At 42.2% G+C, this 19,017-nt stretch overlaps 2 protein-coding genes across 2 annotated transcripts; one reads left to right on the top strand and one right to left on the bottom strand.

Moving 5' to 3' along the window:
* The first annotated feature begins 5,415 nt into the window (after window positions 1-5,415).
* ddit4 (DNA-damage-inducible transcript 4) lies at window positions 5,416-7,367 on the top strand. The gene is made up of 3 exons (XM_048987772.1): window positions 5,416-5,582; window positions 5,773-6,041; window positions 6,181-7,367. The coding sequence occupies exons 2-3, from the start codon at window positions 5,849-5,851 to the stop codon at window positions 6,678-6,680; spliced, it is 693 nt and encodes a 230-aa protein (XP_048843729.1). The 5' UTR covers window positions 5,416-5,582; window positions 5,773-5,848; the 3' UTR covers window positions 6,681-7,367.
* Window positions 7,368-8,052: 685 nt separating this feature from the next.
* dnajb12b (DnaJ heat shock protein family (Hsp40) member B12b) lies at window positions 8,053-17,208 on the bottom strand. Its single transcript, XM_048987763.1, has 8 exons — window positions 17,037-17,208; window positions 14,464-14,644; window positions 12,542-12,687; window positions 12,153-12,323; window positions 11,808-11,887; window positions 11,617-11,726; window positions 10,313-10,485; window positions 8,053-9,571 (listed from the first exon to the last, which is right to left on the bottom strand). Exons 1-8 carry the CDS (start codon window positions 17,167-17,169, stop codon window positions 9,450-9,452), a joined length of 1,116 nt encoding a protein of 371 aa, XP_048843720.1. The 5' UTR covers window positions 17,170-17,208; the 3' UTR covers window positions 8,053-9,449.
* Window positions 17,209-19,017: the final 1,809 nt, after the last annotated feature.

Consider the following 19,017-nt stretch of genomic DNA (forward strand, 5'->3'; position numbering starts at 1 on the left):
ATTAGTTTGAGTTAAGTTGAGTAGTTGTGTGTTACTGTGTGGTATTAACAAACGCCAAGTAAAATAAGATGTCCTTTCTTTTCGTTCTATCCCATTCTGTTAGTACAGTTACTTACAAACTTTCTGTTTTGTGAAGAACAGTTTTTTTGGTCACGAATATCCACAAACGTGTCTCTGGTATGCAAATATATTTGAGGCGGTACTCTCAACGTACTGGCACATTACAATGAAGCCAGAATTTGTATAAGGAATGAGTAGTTGTACTGCTGTACAGAATGTACTGTTCTCTTAAGATTGTCTACCCTATTTTCCTTAAAAGGAAACGGCCAGCCTTTCAAGGCGCGTCCCTGGGTCCTAATGCTAGAAAATACGCTCCTGTTTATAACGCTTTTCGTCGCGCCTTTGGATGAGACTCAAAGTCAATTTCCGTTATCTGTTAAGGAAGTAACCTTACAAATAGTGCTATAAAGACAATGTAGCACTGGGACGTAGCGTTCACTGTTTAACTATTTCACAGAATCGGGCGAGCAATAAAAACACGAATAACGTCACCTGTTAAGCTGTTGCTGTTGTAACAGCATGCATAATAATGGTGAATATTTTACAACACCTGCAAATATTGAAGCTTTTGAGCAGGGTGGATACAGTGTGGATGCTTTTCTGTACAAATCGGTCTTTTATCGCAATGAGACCGTGGGGGCATAGCGGGAGAAGCCCCAGCCGATCGCTGGTGTTATTCAGATCTTACCGTCACTACTGTTGCCTGTGCAGTGTATCTCATTGCTTTACGTTAATTGACATATTAACCCCAGGTACATATTCAAGAACGCTCACGTGCCTGTTTTTAATACCCAGTTCGATGGCAAACCAAACGTATTACTTTATTTGGGGGGATTCTCATTTATGGGATGATGAGGTAACTTGGTGGTTAGTGCTGTAGCTTCACCACTTCATTGTTACGAGTTCGAGTCCAACCTCTGCTATGTGTGTGGAGTTTGCGTTTCCTCTCTGTTCTGCACCAGTTTGTTTCAGGTACCTTTGTTTTCTCTCACAGTCGAAAGACTGTGCTGATGCCACATAACCGGCTGATTAACACAAGACTAACGGTTAAAACAGAGTTCACGCTTCTCCCCGACAGAAATGCTTAGCGACCGTCTACAGAATCCATTGAAGTTATTATTATCGTGCAGCTGTGACGATGCATATTTTTCAGTTCTGGAGTCATGAGCGGCACATTCTGGAGTGACGCATAAAGCATGAAAAGCGCCATAATAATGATAGATACGTTATTGATCCCCGTGGGGAAGCTGTCTGTATGCCTCCCTCAATGTGCTCTTTTGTAGAGTGAAGTGTCTACAAAGGGCAGCCACCTGTAGCGGCACCCAGGGAGCAGGGGGTTAAGGGCCTCGCTCAAGGACGCACAGACATGCTGAGACTGGGTTTGAACTAACAACCTTCTGATTACAGGCACACTGCCCCAATCCATTTGTATGTGTCACTGGTCTCTAAACATACAAACAAAAATTGAAGGCAAGCTGCTTCTGCCACCAGCATCTTTTTCTGTCCTATACTCAGCTGTGCTCTTTAACCATTTATCTTGGGTAGAGGTGAGGTCTGGAGCCTTTTCCAGGTAGCACAAGGCAGGAAGATACCCTGGGTGCATGGACGTCACCGCCATTAAATCTGAGGAGGACGTGTCCCCCTCACATTTCATAATAATTCGTTTGGACCCCCCACATTCAACATAAAATATTAGTTTTATGCCAGTGTGTCCCCCCTGCAGTCAAAATGCTTCTGACACCCCTACCTGGGTGGTATGATTCTAGAGGCACCTAATCATGTCTTAAAACTACAGGAGGGAACCTATGCGACACAGAGAGCATGTCCATATTCCACACACAGTAAAGATGTGGGATATCAACCCCTAAGCCCAGAGATATGGGGATGCAGTTCTACCAGCTGAGCCGCAGAAGTGAAACATGTACCCTTTGCCAATTATCAGCACTTCAGCACACGCACTCGATCATTATCTATCTGCCAAGCAAACGTTTTCAGATCGTGGCTGAATTGCAGCATTTATATATGAAATGACAGCATCCACCACGCCGAATTTCAGGTTTTAACTGCTAATTTCCTCTGAATTCTGGGTGTTGTGGAAAAGGTAGGTAATGGTAGAGATAACGGCCAAACACTCACCAAATCTTTCCAGGAAAAAGATGGAAGGGATAAGCACTGTTCTCAGGAACGACATAAAAAATTGCCCAGATTAGGTAACATTTCTGTAATGGCAATTGGGTAATTGTTCTGACGCCTGTTCATGTCATGCACCATATATCCAGTGTTGTTGTAGCAGACCCTGCTCCCTCATTCAGCAATAGATCTACAGCAATATGGGAAGTGGACAGTCTCCACAGGCCCATGTACAGTGGATATAAAAAGTGTTTGCACCCCTGTTAAAATACCAGGTTTTTTTGTGATGCAAATTTTTTTTAATAAAAAACCAGCCCACAATAAATCATTTCAAAACTTTTCCCACCTTTAATGTGACCTATAGCCCATACAATTCAACTGAAACACAAACGAATCTGGTGCTTCCACAAAGTATTAGTTTAAGGGGGTGCACACTTATGCAACCATCCTGTTGTGCGTTTTTTTAAATACTTACCCCCCTAACCGGCACGTGAACAGGAGTGTTAACTCTTTTTATATCCCCTGTGCAGTCTTTGTGCTGTACTTTATCAGTTTCTGATCTTTGATGCCCATGCACTTCACTTTTTTCCTGATCTGTACGTCATCCCCTTTAAGTGTGTTTTTCAGGCATTCCCATTCAATGATACATTCTTAGCGGGAAAAGGATTGCCAGCAATGTGAACAGAGTCTTATAGATGATGTATGGCTCATTCTCGACTGTGTTTACGCCTTTTTTCATTTAATTTATTAATGTAATATGTGAAAGATACACCAGACAAGAGCGTGGAACTAGAAATGTAAAAAGTGTTTTATTTCATGATATGTAAGAACGGGGAGCAGGCTGCAAGGCATCTTGCTCAAACACTGAGATCTCTTGAATTCAGGGGGGACTTGGACTGCAGACTGCGAATAGCTACAGAGTTGGAGACTGTGGAAAAACTCCCAGCGCATATTCTTCATGCCAGACACACGTGCCGCGCAGCCATACGTGTTGCATGACCCATATGTACCCGAGCTGCACCGTTCTTCGTTCAGTTAATTTTAGTTAAGAAATGTGCTCTCTACCTCTTGACGTCCGCTTTAATGCCCGTGCATAGAGGCTTGGCATTGAAAGTGGACACGGAGTTACTCTCAGAGATATTCATTTTGCGCGTACACACAGCGTGTTTTGTTTTTCTTGCGGTTGACCGTCCAGCGTCACAGTACACTCTGTACTTCAGTGTGTGAACGCGCCTCACGTGTCACAATGCAGCGCGGCTGTGCTACTTGGCGGGCCGCCAAAGGGTTTCTCTTCTGCTATGAACTGTAAGGGTTCCAGCAGAGAGTAACTGTAAGCTCTGTTACGGAATAAGGAAAGTGTGGGAATAGCTTGCGATGCATTTTTCTGCAAAAGTAAAAACTAAAGTTTATCATCACTTTTTAAATCCTCATACGAAAATATTGCCTAAATCACCAAGAAACTTATTCTTCGCATTCTGTGCATTCAAGCAGAAACTGAAAGACAGGCCTACCGTAGGCTATTTAAAGAAATAAGCTATTTTATTTTACGACCTACAGATTTACAATTTCTTGCAAGTTACTACTTGCAAATATTCTACTTGGGCAAACAAAAGAAAAAAATCAATTACATGCGTTTTTTTTTTCAAGAATGAGTTCAGTGAATTATAGTGAGTCATGAAATGCACACTTATTCAATTTTAATTTATCGATATTTGATATGAAATGCGCTACTACTGGTGTAAGGGAAAACCTTACAATTATATTTACACCAAAACCAAGAATGCCATACTTGTTAAAATAAGGACAAAACAGGAGATGCCGATGCAAAATCCTTAACGGACTACTTGAAGCAGAACAAATACCTGCAGTAAAGAAGTTCCCCCTTCTTACAGAAACATTTAACGTACGTCTACAGAATTTACTGTAATCATTATCACTCATCTGCTAAGGCATTTTTACCTCTTCTGAAAACTATTTTACAACCTACTACTATGTAGAAAATACCCCAGTGACAAATAGTATTGTTTTTAAAATGCATACTGAAATTTGAAATTTTAGGGGGGAATGTACTACTGCCTGATTGTCAGAATCGAAGTATATTACATGCACCCATTTTCCCGTTAGATTTTACAAAGACCCTACGAAAATGTCCAAATTCGGGATTGTAAAACATTGCTTCCATAGAACTGCAGGCTCCAAAGTCGCACAACCCCTTTGTTACCTACGGCGAGAATGAGGCAGGTTCTATCCGCAGTGAGCAACAAAAGAATAGACGGTGCAACATTACATCATACTTTCTGCTCTGCTCATCAGTTAAAGGTCCGCGTTAAAGGTTACCTAAAATATAACTGACAAAATAACAAACACGCTGAATGAAATGTTCTTTTAACACCTAATTACATAACCTCACAGTTACGTTTACTATTTTTGTTTTTCTGGATTAAATATAACGCGGATAAATAGAGAGAAGGGTAGGCGGTAGGACCCAGCATCAGCGGCTCGTTTCCTTTGTCTCGCCAGGCGGGGGCCCTGGATGCGGACGTGCTGCTGTATGGCAAAGCTCACTTTGGGATTGCTAGGGGTAGCGCTGTGAGTTGTTTATCGCATGAAGTAATCCGAGCCCAAGTCAGCATATTGAAACAATTAAACTGTGACAATTAAGCCAATAATTGGTGTGACTGTAAAAATTAAATGCACACAGAACAAAGTTTTTAATTTTTTAAATTTGTCAAATGTAAATGTTGTGGGAAGGAACAAATTCTAAAACATACGCTTCACTGACTGATTCAATGATGATTGACTTGAAATATTACATAAATTTTAAAATGTTCACTTCTTCAAATAATGAAAAGCCCCTGTAAATATTATAAGTTATGCGGAATGACAATAGTTGAAATACACTTTGTGGCGAAGTCTTAATTTTGCGTAGTTATCTTTGTTTCTTTGTCTGCCTCCTAACACTTAGTAAGTTGTCTACTTTTCAGGGGTTTTTGCTCGGACATGTTCGGGCAGTCTACGTGTGTTTTCGGGCGTCCCTAGTACTGGGCTCACAGGAACCGCAAACAAAAGTTGGGGGTCATTTTCAACACCCCCAACCCCCCATTCTTCTGGCTACAAAAATGTTACCAGGCAGGATTGAAACGTTGCGAACGTGCCGTAAAAGCTGATTGGCTGAAAACCGTGTTGGGGGCGGTTGCTGCACCCCCCTGGCCAGATCTATATAAGCAGCCTATGCCTTAGCAGAAGCGTTGCAGTGCCGGACAAGGTGAAGGGGGGGAGGCAGGTGTTAGCTATACATTGCACTGTTTAGACTTAGGGGAATAACTTCACTGTTGGTTATTAATCACTGAAACTAAATTTGATGATACCCCCCTGTCTACGTTAACATCCCTGTAAGTATCCTTGCACGAGCGTTTTCTTTGCCAGTTTGCTTAGCTCCAACTTACGCTATATGATGACGTTATGCAGTCCGTTTGCAGTCTCTTGTTAACTGGTTCGCTTTGTTCGTTGTGCGACTTGGTTTCATCATTTTGTCTTTGAGCACTTATTTAAACGTTGTTTTTTTCTGTTTTCTATTTGCAGCATTTTGCATCCAGAAGGTAACCTGCGGATTTTTTTTTGTTATTTTTCATTGTGCAACCAAACCAGCATTAAGACCATGCCGGCGCAGTGTGCAAACTTAAAAAGCTCAGATAGCAGTTTTTCCCCGACCCCAACGACTGACAGCACTGCGAAACGCCTGTCCTGGAGTAAACTGATGCAGAAGCTGACGGACTTCAGCGGATCTAGCGTCAATCACAGCATGGACTCCGATTCTGATAGCTGCAGCCGGAGCGAGTGCTCAGAATCTGGTAAGGATCGTTTTCATTATATTCCCGGTTTAAGCTTTGGGCTTTCTTTGGGGTGCTTTTGATGTGGGATACATTGGCTACGGTTCAGTAGTATCGTTTGCAGTTTGAGCTGATTTTTTTTTGCAATAAATTCTTTCAGAACCGGCGCTCTTGTTGTCTGACGTCTCCTCCTGCGACGAATGTGATCTCTTTTACGATCCCGTGGAAGAAACCCTTTGCAAAGAGGTCGTGCAACTCATCGCCTGTAGTCTTATGGACGCTAAAGACAATGCCCTGAGGTGCACCAAACTTCTCATCCCCGATCAGCTTCTGGAACACATAGGTCAGGAGCTTCTGCACTTAGCGGCCAGTGAGCCTTGTGGCCTCCGGGGGGCGCTCATCGACCTCTGCGTTGAGCAGCAAGACGTTTGCCAGAGTGTGGAGCAGATCGCCGTGGACCCTTACCTTGTCCCAACGTTCCAGCTCACGTTAGTGCTTAGGCTGGACTGTAGGGGACTGTGGCCAAAGATCCAGGGACTGTTCTCTGCTAAATCGCCCTCTGCCCCAACTGTGAGACATGCCCTTAGACTGAGCACTGGCTTTCGGGTGATCAAGAAGAAACTGTACAGCTCTGAAGAGCTCCTCATCGAAGAATGCTGAATTCTGAAGACACTTTTTCGGTTGAGGTTGCCAGTAGATCAATCATAATGATGGACACTACACATCTAGCTTTGACTCAGTTGTGTGACTCGGTGTTCTGATCATAAGCAATTCAACTGTTCACACTTTATACCAGTGTCAGTTGTCAATGGACAGTTGCTCTTCGATTTCAGTTGTCTCATGGAAAGACTCCAGTCTTAGGTGGAGGGAAGAAGGTGGCTTGGTGCTACAATAAATTTGAGGCACCTTTCCATATTGGGGTAGGGCTCACAGCTAACAGTGCAATGAAAATGGTGCTTCTTTTAACACTCTAGACGGTCTACCTCAGTACGAAGACCATGGCAGCATATTCAAATGGTGACATTAGCAGTATTCAAATGTGAAACATGTTCATTTTAATTTGTGCTGTAACATTTTATTTCATTTTTTTTTTTAAACTTTTGTACTGTAAGGTGACGCATTGTTCTAAAGATGGGACTATGTCCAGAAGTTTGACTGGTCAGTTTAAGTATGTTCACGATATAGGTTAATATTTTGGGAACATGATTTTCCCCCCCCCCCCCCATTTTCCTATGAATTGTTCACTCGTGCCTCTTAATTTATTTGATGTTCAAATATTCACATTGCACTGTTTTATACTTTTTATTAAAGTAATTATAGGCGACCAATAAATGTTTTTTTTCTACATATGTGAATGTTTCTTTCCCATAATACATCCAGTTTCCTGTCCTTAAGATTAAGACTTATCCCATGATGCGTTTCCAGATCATTTCCAAGCTGTTAAACCCCTGTCTTGAGTCGGGGTAAACGCAACACTTTGTTTTACGCCCCACTTGAATAGAGCCGCCACTATAAAATGCCGCACTGCACAATCTCCCAAACTAAAAATACCGTGACCACTGGTGAAGCCCAGTCTCGGACCGTGGTTACTTTAACAGGCTCATTGCTAATACATGCAGTGATAATCACGAAAAAGAATCTTGCAAATAATTAAATGCAAACCAGTAAAACTATTAATTTGCCCGATCGTGTTTTTTTAAAGGTTGTGTGTTATGGTTTTAAAGTAAATTGCGAAATGGGTGTGACACCCCCCACTATTAGACACAAGCACTCATGACATGCAACAGACGTGGCTGCATTTGACAGAATATTATATCGAGGTGGGGGGGGTATACATTTACCGACGTTTTATTTTACTTTTAGCTGTAGGCCCATTTGAGACATACTGCGGGATTAACCACGGAGTTGCGCTGCCATAGCGTACGCGTGTATTGACACACAGGCCTGGATAGTGATTTCGCAATAGCCCTGATTTTAATTGAATGGATCATTTCAGTCAACTCAGTTCTCCCACAGAAGTCATGACAAAGAGTGTGGCACGCATATTTTATTATTCACCGCTTGTGGAAATGCATATTCAAAGTACCCATAAAGGTACTTTAAAATGTGGGTTGATATTGTCTGCTTTAATCTTAAATTAAAATACACTTTAATTATCCTATTTTAAAATAAAGTTTCTTTTCAATGACGCAATCATTTACATTCGAGTAAAGCCGTTAAGCAAAAGCCTCAAAGAATTTCGTCATACACAAAACTATGCTAAATAATTACATTTTATCCCTGCATAGTTAAGTTAAACATGTACAAAACATCAACCACCGGCTTAACTGACTAAAAACAGGCACTGAGTTTCTTTTACACAATAAAACGGACTAACGTAAGGAAAAATGCAGTTTTCTTTCACAGAATTGATTTCCAATCAAAGACAGATTCTCACAGCGTAATAAATTAGTTCCAGATGTAGAAAGCGCTCGGCGCTCCAAGCTTCCTCCGCTCAGACAATCCCGAGGCTCACTGACTCATTAAGCCAGGGGGAAAAAAAAGTTTATCATCTGCAAAAGCGGAGTGTTCAACAAAGCAATCATCCATTCCCCACTTTAAATCGATGTTTTACGGACAAATTGTAAAGACTACACACACACACACACACACACACACACACACACAGGCACGCTCCTGACCACGATTCAAAACGATTCCTTTCAAATACTTCGAAAGCACCTAAAGCAAGAATGGCATTTAAAATGTTGGTACTTTGTAACTCGTTATTGGTGACAATAAACAGGATAACTAGGGGCCCAAGCAGCGAATATCTTGAATCCGTACTGTTTTCTATTATTTAAAGAGTAATGGCAATAACTTCCAACAGAATGCGTTATTCTTCCCTGGGCTGGTCGCCGCACGATTACAGCGGTCATGCTTTTCAGTAGGCAGCAGACTACAGCGTAAAACTCATTCTGCCAAAGTTCGTATGGCAATTTTCCACAAGCCTCCTTCTGGAGCGATACAAACGATCACAGCATATTCTGGCTTGTTAGCATTTTGGGAAATGAGGAGACTACGGGAGAAGTCCCGGTTTTGGCTATATTCCAGCACACTGTGCTAACAAAACTGAATAAAAACCTGTTGATTTATCTTTTCTGGGGCTCAGAAGGAGACCCAGCAGCTTCTTACTATTTGTTTAATAATAATAAAATAATATTTCATAAAAACGGCAACAATGAAATCAATAAATGAAAAACATTTCATCATGTGGAAAAGAAAAAGTAGACAACATATCTTACACTAAAACGACCACTACAATGTTGACTGGAATAAAACGTTCATAGCTTCTCACAGTCTTGAAGGGCATTTACAGGGTGAGGTGAAGTTTGGCCGATTTTGGCGCACCTATGTTTTGTGGCAAGGAGTGAGTTTTTTTTTCTCTTTTTAACCATGTAGCATGGCCTGGATTTCAGAGAGCCTGGAACAGCTTGGGGTGCCCATCTTCTGTGCCCTCTGGTACAGGTCGCTGTCGCCAAAGTACCGAGCTCGATACAGCAAGCCTTCCTCTGCAATGCAAAGAGAGAGCAGGTCATCTTCAGACAAGCGATTCCGAGCTCTGCACAAAGATCACAGCACAAAGCCAGTATGAGAGCAGTTATCGAGGTCAGGAAAGTCAGGTTGAATTAACTCGGGAATCACATTTACCCAAGTGCGCCGTTCCCTGTAACACTCAAGGCACGACGCTTTTGAAAATGGGCAGTAATGACAAGTGTGACCTTCGGCCCAGGGGGTCAGTACAGTACGGCACTGGTGCCAGTCAAGCTAGCCTGCGTCAGAGCGCGTGTGAAGGTAAGAATCCGCTGAGGCGTCGGGAAGAGGGAGCAGGTGGGAATCAGGAGGAATGCAGAGGAGAAAATAACCAGAGATACGATTTCACACAGAAACCAGAAGAATGAGGAGTTGAAGCTGATCCCTTCCGAAACGTTTAAAGGTCACGGTGTGCAACTTTATAGCATGACAGTTATGATTTTAATGATGGAGGCTGTTATGCATGTCTGTGAAGTGGATGGAAAAAGAAACAAAATATCACTTAAATTCAAATACTTTGTATATATGGATCTATTGGGAAAAAAAGGAAAACTTAGATACTACACTATCCAGTGAGGCATTTAACTGGAGATGGATACTAATGTCTCATGAAAGATCATCTAAGACCCTGATTAATGGTTTATTAATTCGTTGCAGAAGCTAAGAAAAGGGGGAAAAGTTAAAAGGCTCCAGACTCTGGAGTTTTTGGAAGAACGCACTGTGCTGTTTTTCCTTCCAGCAATTGTTTCTGAGGTTAGAGATGTAGTCGTCCTCCACGTTCCTCTCCACGTTCTTCAGGCTCACGCCGCTGTATTCCTTGGTGAAGTGGTCTCCCACGTAGTAAGGCACCCTCAGGGTCTCCGTCAGCCGTTTGTGAATGTGGCCCGACGACCTGCGTGGGGACAGAAGAGCGCGTCAAGCTGAGCTACGGTCCACTGAATCACTGGAAGACCTGGTCCATGAGGACCTACAAGCAGCACATGTTCTTGGGAGGGACCAGCTCCCTGCCAGACAGTCCACATTTCGGACTGCCTGCAGGTTCCTGAAGACCGGATTGGGAAATGCGGCCGTAAACATCATATGACAATAAGACAGTATTAATGAACAATAATAAAAAAGAAAACAGTAGGTTTTTTTTTCTCTTTAACACAAACAACCCGAGAATCCCAAATAGGGTCTAAATAGCTACGGACGTTCAGATGTGCGACCCGGAGCATAGCATCAGCATTATAATACCAGCGAAGAGAAATCAGACAACCACAAAGAGCAGTGACTCAGGGGGACCCTGGACGTGATAGGCACACCGTTACGCAACATCAAGGGGAAGCTGGCCGCTGCGCTACCCAGCACCAGGAGGCCGACCGGCAAAAAGACAGAGAGGATGTCACGAAAATCAGCGCAATCCGAACCAGGACGAATAATTACATCAACCTTATTCTGTCTGTCATGCATGGGGTGCAAAACGCCACTGAAATGGAAACTGAACTGGCTAATGACTGAAATGACTATCTGACATGATGTAATAGCAAGTGATTACTCAGCTGAATTGCATCACACGGGTCATCTTTAACAGAGAATGGATCGTGCTGACCGTCTGCATACAAGTAAAGGCACAAGTACTTTCATTATTTTGGCTGTTTACCGTCACGTCAAACTACACGAAAAGGCAACCATAAAAATACGCAGCACGTATTATATAAGTATATTGAGATAATCGTATTATTAATGGTAATGTATTAACCACAGACCACATAAACTTCCAAGTAGAGCATTAGACTCACTCACTTCCAAGGTACAATGGCCAAAAGGAGTTGAAATTTGAATACTACAAATACACTTTTTTTTTTTTTTATAAATTGCACACAAAATTCAAAATGACAAAAACATCATGAGACAATGAACCCGCAGCTTCCGGGATTGGCACCGGCCGCCCTGGTACAGGGCAAGTGGGTATAGAAAATGGATGGATGGATGTATGGATAAGGAGATAAGGTGGCTTATAGAGACACGCGGGAACACTCACGGCCTAAGGCTGAGGCTGTAGGGTGGGTTGGACACCATCATCTGACTGACGGCCGAGACCACCACCAGGATGAGGATGGGCATCAGCTGGACGAACAGGGCCAGGCCCCCCTGTCGAGAGCACGGGGGCCGTCAGCGTTGCCGGTACAAACCCACCCAAACCGCTCGCGAAACGTCAGACGTGTCCCTTACATCCCTCTGCTGCTCCCGGCGCTCGGGTCGCTGCTGGAAGGTGTACCGCATCCTGCCGTTGCTGTAAACGTGGACGTTGCCTTTCCGACATGGAAAAACAGCATGTTGAACTCTTCAGAACGCTCGTAAAAGTTTCCGAATTCGCGGTAACGGCGAAATCTCCAACGAGAGCGTCGTTAATCAGGCTCAAAATACAGATGACACAATGTAACAAAGGACCATTATGAAAAGACCGTTTCTGTTTCAGCAGAACTGAAAAGCAGGAAATCAAATACGGGATAAATACAGTCCTCATCCCAACTGCCCAATGGCGACAGACGGCCAGGGGGGGAGGTACAGACTTACTTGATGGGAAGCCACCTCCGAAGAACATGTTGAATAGATCTTCGGGTGAAATGTCTGCCTCAAACTCATCAGCGTGGCCCTGTCTGGATGGGTGCGCTTTCTCGCCACCAAATCGGTCGTAGTGCTTCCGCTTCTCAGCGTTACTGAGGACGGCGTAGGCATTTCCGATAGCTGTGAGAAGACACAAAACGTCCGATGCAAAACAGCTTTTATGTACAATGCCCCATGGCAGGAGAAAAGAGGACACTGAAATATATTTTTAAGACACAAAGAACAATACAAAGTACTGCACAGTCATCGCATGCGGCAGCAGATCAAGTCGACTGACTCAATACTCCCACCTAGCGACGGAAATTATTATGGGCAGAAAAAAAAAAACTTGATTTTACCTTTAAAGGCCTCGGTGGCACCCGGGGCATGATTTTTGTCTGGGTGAAATTTCAGCGCCAGTTTTCTGTAAGCCTTTTTAAGATCGTCCTCAGTGGCATCTTTGTTCACTCCCAGGATCTCATAATAGTCTTTACATTGCTTTATCCTGCAAGGCAAATCAGGCAGACATTAGGATATGGGCACAGAGGTGGAAAGTTCAAGACCAGAAAGTAAAAAAAGTAAGATTTTGTTTCAACCCACCAGCTGAGAATTCTGTGACTGTGACTCTTTATACTCAGCTGGTTAATTGTAATAAAATCAACGATTTCTAAACTTGCTTTAAAAACCAATAAACAATAAAACTGCTCTGCCAAATGGTGGTGGTGGTGGGGGGGGTACCATCTGTAAATTTCACCAGGCAGCTGCCTTGCCTGTGTCCACATCTGGCCATTCGTGTTTATTCATTCAGACCCGATTTCCTTCACAAATGCAACTGACTTTGAGTACGACCGCCGAGTGCAGAGGTTCGAAACCGTGATGGCTACCCGACACGTGTCAGGCCCGCGGACCTGCATGGGATCCGCACTGGCCGTACAGACGCCTGCTGGAGCCCCGTCCCACACTAATGCTTGGGAGGCATGTTTGCCTGATAAGATAAAAGGCGACGTCTGAAAGTCCCTGTGTGGAGAAGCAGGCTGCTGATACTACCTGCGGCGTGAGGCCTGTTGGCTGACAGAGAGCAGAAGACAATACCTTTACTGTCAATGCAATGCAGGCCGCTTTTCGGACATATCAGACAGCTAACTAGGCTATACCAAATGCTGGTAGGCCCGATGTAGGTCAGTGTTTAAGGCTAACCCAAGATAATACAATTCTCCGTGAAGCGCCGTACCACTCATAAAATGGGTTTTGGTTCTGTCAGTTTGACCCAAAACTACATTTCTGACTGTATTTCAGATTATATCCATGTTGTCAATATTATTAGGTACAGTTTTGTCAGCTTCTGGTTACCATATATACAGCATTCTTCTAGATAGTTCTAGAAAGATACTGAAAGTTGTAGCTGATTGTTGTAATGGTGATGACATTCATACGCGTATGTAATACTTAGGTGCACTGAGATAATACAGACAGTCCCCGGGTTAAGAACAATTGACTTACAGATAACTCGTACTTATGAATAGATTGTCTCAAAGCATATTACAATATGTAGCTATTTTTAATATTACTGTATAATTACTATGAGTACGAACTTTATTTAAATTTTTCTGACTTACCTACACATTCAACTAAAAGGCAGACTTTGGAATGTGATCTTATGCGTAACCGGGACCCTGTCTGTACAGCACTCCAGAGAGAAACCTACTACCCTCTCACCACTAATTAACAATCAGCAAAATGGCGTCACGTCCTGTCAGTTTGAACCAAGATTTGCTGACAGGTTTGACTGTATTTCGGTTACACCCATTTCATTGTTATTATTAAGTACTGTCAATGTCAGCTTCTGGTTACCATATAGACAGCATTCTTTCAGAAAGTTCCGGAAAGTTCTATGTAGTGATGGTGATGATATTCGTACAAGCACATATTACATGTGTATATTGAGATAATACAGCACTGCAGAGCTAATTCTACTACTAACTTAACTAATAATCAGCAAAATGGGATTTGCTTCTGTCAATATATGAGACTAAATGTCAATTCTGATTGTATGTCAGGTTATAACCATATATTATTTTCGTTATTAGGTACTGTCAATGTCAGATTCTAGTTACCGTATAGACAGAATTCTTCTGGAAATTTCCTGAAAGCTCCAGAAGTTCAGGTTCTTTGTTCTTACGTGTGTGTACTACATGTGCGTATTTTCGTGCATTTGGCAGGGAAGGGGTATCACAGACACTTCCGATGAATTTACAAAGCAGAGATGTGGAAGCATAGTCACCTTTTCACAGCCTCCAGCTGATCTGGGGTGTAGGATTTACCAGAGTCTGTGGCCTTCTCCTCGGGGGCCGTGCCGCTGTCTGGCCTGGTTCTCCGGTGTCGGGGACCTGGGCCATCGCTGCCTCCTGGCATACTCTCTGCCCCGCATGGCTGCCCATTCTTTGTGATGGACTCCAACAGGGCTGGAAAACAGCACGGTTCGGAGGGCGGGTTGAGTATGAAAAAGGCTCTTTGTACAAAGGTGGCTATATTAAACAGCAGGCCTGGCATTTGTGTCATTTATCTGTGGTCTAGGTATATTAAAAGCTAAGCCTGAAAAACAAAGATAGTTTGCATTTTTGGTAGAGTGCAGTAAAAGTGCACAGGGTATAAAAACATTACACAACCCACGTCCAAAAAGAGAGGCTCGTGAAAAAGAAACCATAGGATTTGTCCCAAAAGCAGATTTACTCTCCGCCGCATTGTTAGTTTTAGAAAGGCATGCGGTGGTAAATAGATAGGGTTGGTTTTCTGCACATATTTCAGCCAAGGATGTGGTAGCGGTCTTATTTTTGGCTGGAATAACCCATGGAGTGTTATATTTAAACATGCACAAAGAAATATTATCTGTGGGAGAAATACTGCACATCTTATTAAAGCTCACCAACAGGCAACATGAACTTGAAAGGACACTTAATTATCACAACCAAATCAGGAAGCTCCAGAAGACCATTTCTATTTGACAACAATATATCCGTTAAACAGAGTACAAAAGAGCTTTGATAGACACGCATATCCTTAAGGGCTGTGTGTATAGCATGGCTATTTATGCGAGACACTATAATTAGCACAGAAAGAAAACATGCCGGCTGTTTAAGAGACAAAGATAACATGACGGATGGCAGCAGTTAAGTGAGGTGAAAACACACTTGGATAAAAGAACCTCCACAAGTTGAAGGGGATTACAGGGGAATGCAGCATCACTCCACGTACAAGCGGGCAATGCAAAACCACAGCACAGAAGATGACAGGGGAAAGAACACAGCAGAAAAGCCACAGGTGCATTAATCTCAATTAATCAACATATCTGTACGTTAAAAGCAAAACCCGATTTATTCTCTAGTTTTAAAGCCCCCGATTTCAAAGGTAAGTCCAAATGTAATGCTTAACAATATGCTGTTGAAAAGGTGATGAATCCATTAAACATCCTGCATACTGGCTCTCACTATTCTGATTTGCTTAGCAGACTAAGGTAATGAAACTTAGGTAATATATTTCACTGCATAACATGTACATGACAAAAAAACTATCTTGAATCTCGGGGGGGAAAAAATTGATAAACATGAAACCTCACAAAGCAAAAATGGAATTTAATCAAAGTTCTGTGAAATGATTTTTGCACTACTCAGTTAAGTGAGACAATGGGTTGCTTAACAGACAAAGACGTAGGAGTGCTTGATGTTGTGGAGGAGAGGACACAAGGTAAAAATTTAAATACAAAGGTTTGTTTATTGGAGCACACTATCCCCCCCAACCCCAAGTTCCTTTGCGCCCCTGTTAACATACAGGACACTAACCAGAATGCACCAACACTACCCTCCTGTGCCACATTCCAGTGTTTGGAAGGGTTTTTAATGCACATTCGACCCCAATGTTGCACAATGCGAACCCACAGCAAATCCCTCACGGCCCCCAGTAAGACAGTCCTCATGTCTATGGGTACCCGAGGGCTTTAGGAAACACTGCTCTACTCAAGGGCCAAAGACATCCAGCTCAAGGGAACTGACACCTACAAACTGCTCTTTGTGTGTGTGTGTGTGTGTGTGTGTGTGTGTGTGTGTGTGTGTGTGTGTGAGAGAGAGAGATTCTCATTCTCTCTCTGGTGCTGCTCTTTCATTTTTTGGGATAGGCTTCCACCATTACACCTCTAACAGAACAGAGAAGTAATGAAGTACATAAAAGAAAACGTTAAACCAGAATTTTAAGTTAAACCAGATAATTAGATTGTAAATATATAAGTTTATATAGCACTTTTCATGCAGCTCAAAGTGCTTCACTTGAGATTAAATGGTCTTTTTTTTTTTACTTCATAACTATAACAAATTGATTAAATCCATATAAAGCCTAATGGTAACTATTATTTAATCATCATCAACAGCACTCCCAGTAACATCACCCTCCGCGCCCAGACAGCTGCCTACCTAGCAACTTTTAAAGGTGAAACACTGAAAACAGGTGCTGCTCATCTCGTATTCCTAAAAAAAAAAACTTCATGCACTGTGGTGACCCCAACAGAAAGAAACCATGCATTCATGCCACATGAAATGAACGCAGAATGACTGAACAGACGAAGTGTCTAAGAGGAAGTCAACACTAAGTTCATACCAACGTTGACAAGTACAAATTTACATGTACCTAATTTACATTTGAACTACATTCCTCTGCCCTGAAAAGGGGTTTGTGAACCTAACTCGCAATTAAAGCAATTTTCAATATCTGGAGGTCTGGTGTTACGGCCCAGAATCTTACACAGCATTAAGCCATGACTCTGCGGCCAGGCTTGACAGCTGTAGCAAAAAAGCCTTGCCGTCTTACCCTTCGCCTCATCAGTCGGAAACAGCCTTTGTGCCTTTTCTAAAAACCTCACGGCTTTGTCCGTTTGCTTGTTCTTGAGCGCCGCGACAGCAATCTCAACACAGCGCTTCGCCTCGTCTCTGTTTACCTCCATCGCGGACCTGCTGAGTGATTACGTCGCGCCGTGTCGCTTGTAGATGACGTCACATAACGCCCAGCCATTACGTTTAGCCATATGCTGGACGCAGGCGTCGGGCGCCCCCTAGCCGCTACTAAATTCCTATAAATAAGCAACTTAGGTTGGATACCTGACGGATATGGAATGTGAGTTCAGCGGGTGACTCTGGCGTGCAAGACAATACAGGTGAAACTCATAATGTCAGAATATCGTGCAAAAGTTAATTTATTTCAGTAATTCAACTTGAAACTAATATATGATATGGACTCATTACTTGCAAAGCGAGATAATTCAAGCCTTTATTTGTTATAACTTTGATGATTATGGCAAATTATGAAAACCCCAAATTCAAAAGCTCAGAAAGTTAGAATTTTGTGAAAAGGTTCAATATTGTAGGTTCAAAGTGTCACACTCTATTCAGCTAATTAATCCAAAACACCTGCAAAGAGTTCCTGAGCCTTTAAATGGTCTCAGTCTGGTTCAGTAGAATTCACAATCATGGGGAAGACTGCTGACCTGACAGTTGTGCAGAAAACCATCATTGACACTCTCCACGAGGAGGGAAAGCGTCAAAGGGTAATTGTAAAAGAAGTTGGATGTCATATATTAGTTGAATTACTGAAATAAATGAACTTTTGCACGATATTCAATTTTTTTTTCAGTTTCACCAGTACATGGGCCACAAAATATAATGTAAAGCCTAAGTTCGATATGTTAGGAGTGTTCATGTTAAATGTGTAATGTGTAAGTGTAAAGCTAGGTAATAAACACCGCTTCGGAAGACGGCATATGTATACTCTTGCACCTTTGATTTGTATCCAAATATTTCAATATCAAATTCAGACTTTAGAGGCATTTTTTCCAGTAAGGTATACATTGAATAACGAAATTTCTCTTGAATGTCATCCTTGCAGTCTAAGCTGAAAACACTAAAAGTGAAAGTCATCGATAGCGTCAATATATCGTCCTTCTTGATTGTCCAGCTACTTCATCTATAAAGAATCACTAAAGATGCAATATTCTGACCAAGATGTATGTCAGTACGTTTGTCCTTCGTTGGTGCCAAGTGTCTTTCTGCAATGTTTTTCTTAAGTGCTGCTTCCTTTATTATTGACGATTGTGCAGGGAGTGAGAAGTTATCCCCTCGACGTCAAACACTAAAGTGAAGATTATATAATCGTTCCTGAAGAGATCTTTTGAAAATAGGCCTGTGTTCCAACCACCACAAGACCCTTAACCCTAGTTGCTCCACAGACTGACTGACCCTAATATCTCAATTGTATGTCACTGTTGATAAATGCGTATGCTAAATAAATAAACGAATAAAATGTATAATGTTGTAGTAAAAGCATTTTTTTCCTCACCACTGACTTACGGCATAACAATAGAATACTAATTACGGTTTTATAGATCTACATCAATCAAAAAATTTACTACAAAGTGCAACTTAAGTACAGTAGTGTAAAAAGTTATTATATGTGCATTACGAATAATAAACGCTAGATGGCTCCTTTGCAGCTTGAAATTATTCGTGTGCGTGTTTCGACTTAGAACATTAATTCGTGGTGTAAATTTATACATATATAAGACCACCGTAAACGATATTTATTTGTGCTTTAAATCGCAGACAATCGGCCATTTTCAACGCGCATCTCAAAGCGGTAATAAGTTTTAAAAGAGCTTTGGCTATAATACGTCATCCACCGATCCATTCATCTGTTGTCCAACCGATTATCCTGGTCAGGGCCGCTAAGTTTATGGAAATATAAATATCTTTTCTCTTAAGTAAATATTTTGCTGAACAAAAATAGGCCAATCAGTCAT

This window comes from Brienomyrus brachyistius, chromosome 20 (assembly GCF_023856365.1).
Source record: "Brienomyrus brachyistius isolate T26 chromosome 20, BBRACH_0.4, whole genome shotgun sequence".
Taxonomy (NCBI): Eukaryota; Metazoa; Chordata; class Actinopteri; order Osteoglossiformes; family Mormyridae; genus Brienomyrus; species Brienomyrus brachyistius.

Coding starts and splice junctions, on each gene's coding strand:
- ddit4 (XM_048987772.1), top strand. CDS start 5,849: ATGCCGGCGCAGTGTGCAAACTTAAAAAGCTCAGATAGCAGTTTTTCC. Junction 6,042..6,180: donor GAGCGAGTGCTCAGAATCTG/GTAAGGATCGTT, acceptor AAATTCTTTCAG/AACCGGCGCTCTTGTTGTCT.
- dnajb12b (XM_048987763.1), bottom strand. CDS start 17,169: ATGGAGGTAAACAGAGACGAGGCGAAGCGCTGTGTTGAGATTGCTGTC. Junction 10,486..11,616: donor TACAGCCTCAGCCTTAGGCC/GTGAGTGTTCCC, acceptor GTCCCCACGCAG/GTCGTCGGGCCACATTCACA. Junction 9,572..10,312: donor CTGGAAGGAAAAACAGCACA/GTGCGTTCTTCC, acceptor TTTGCATTGCAG/AGGAAGGCTTGCTGTATCGA.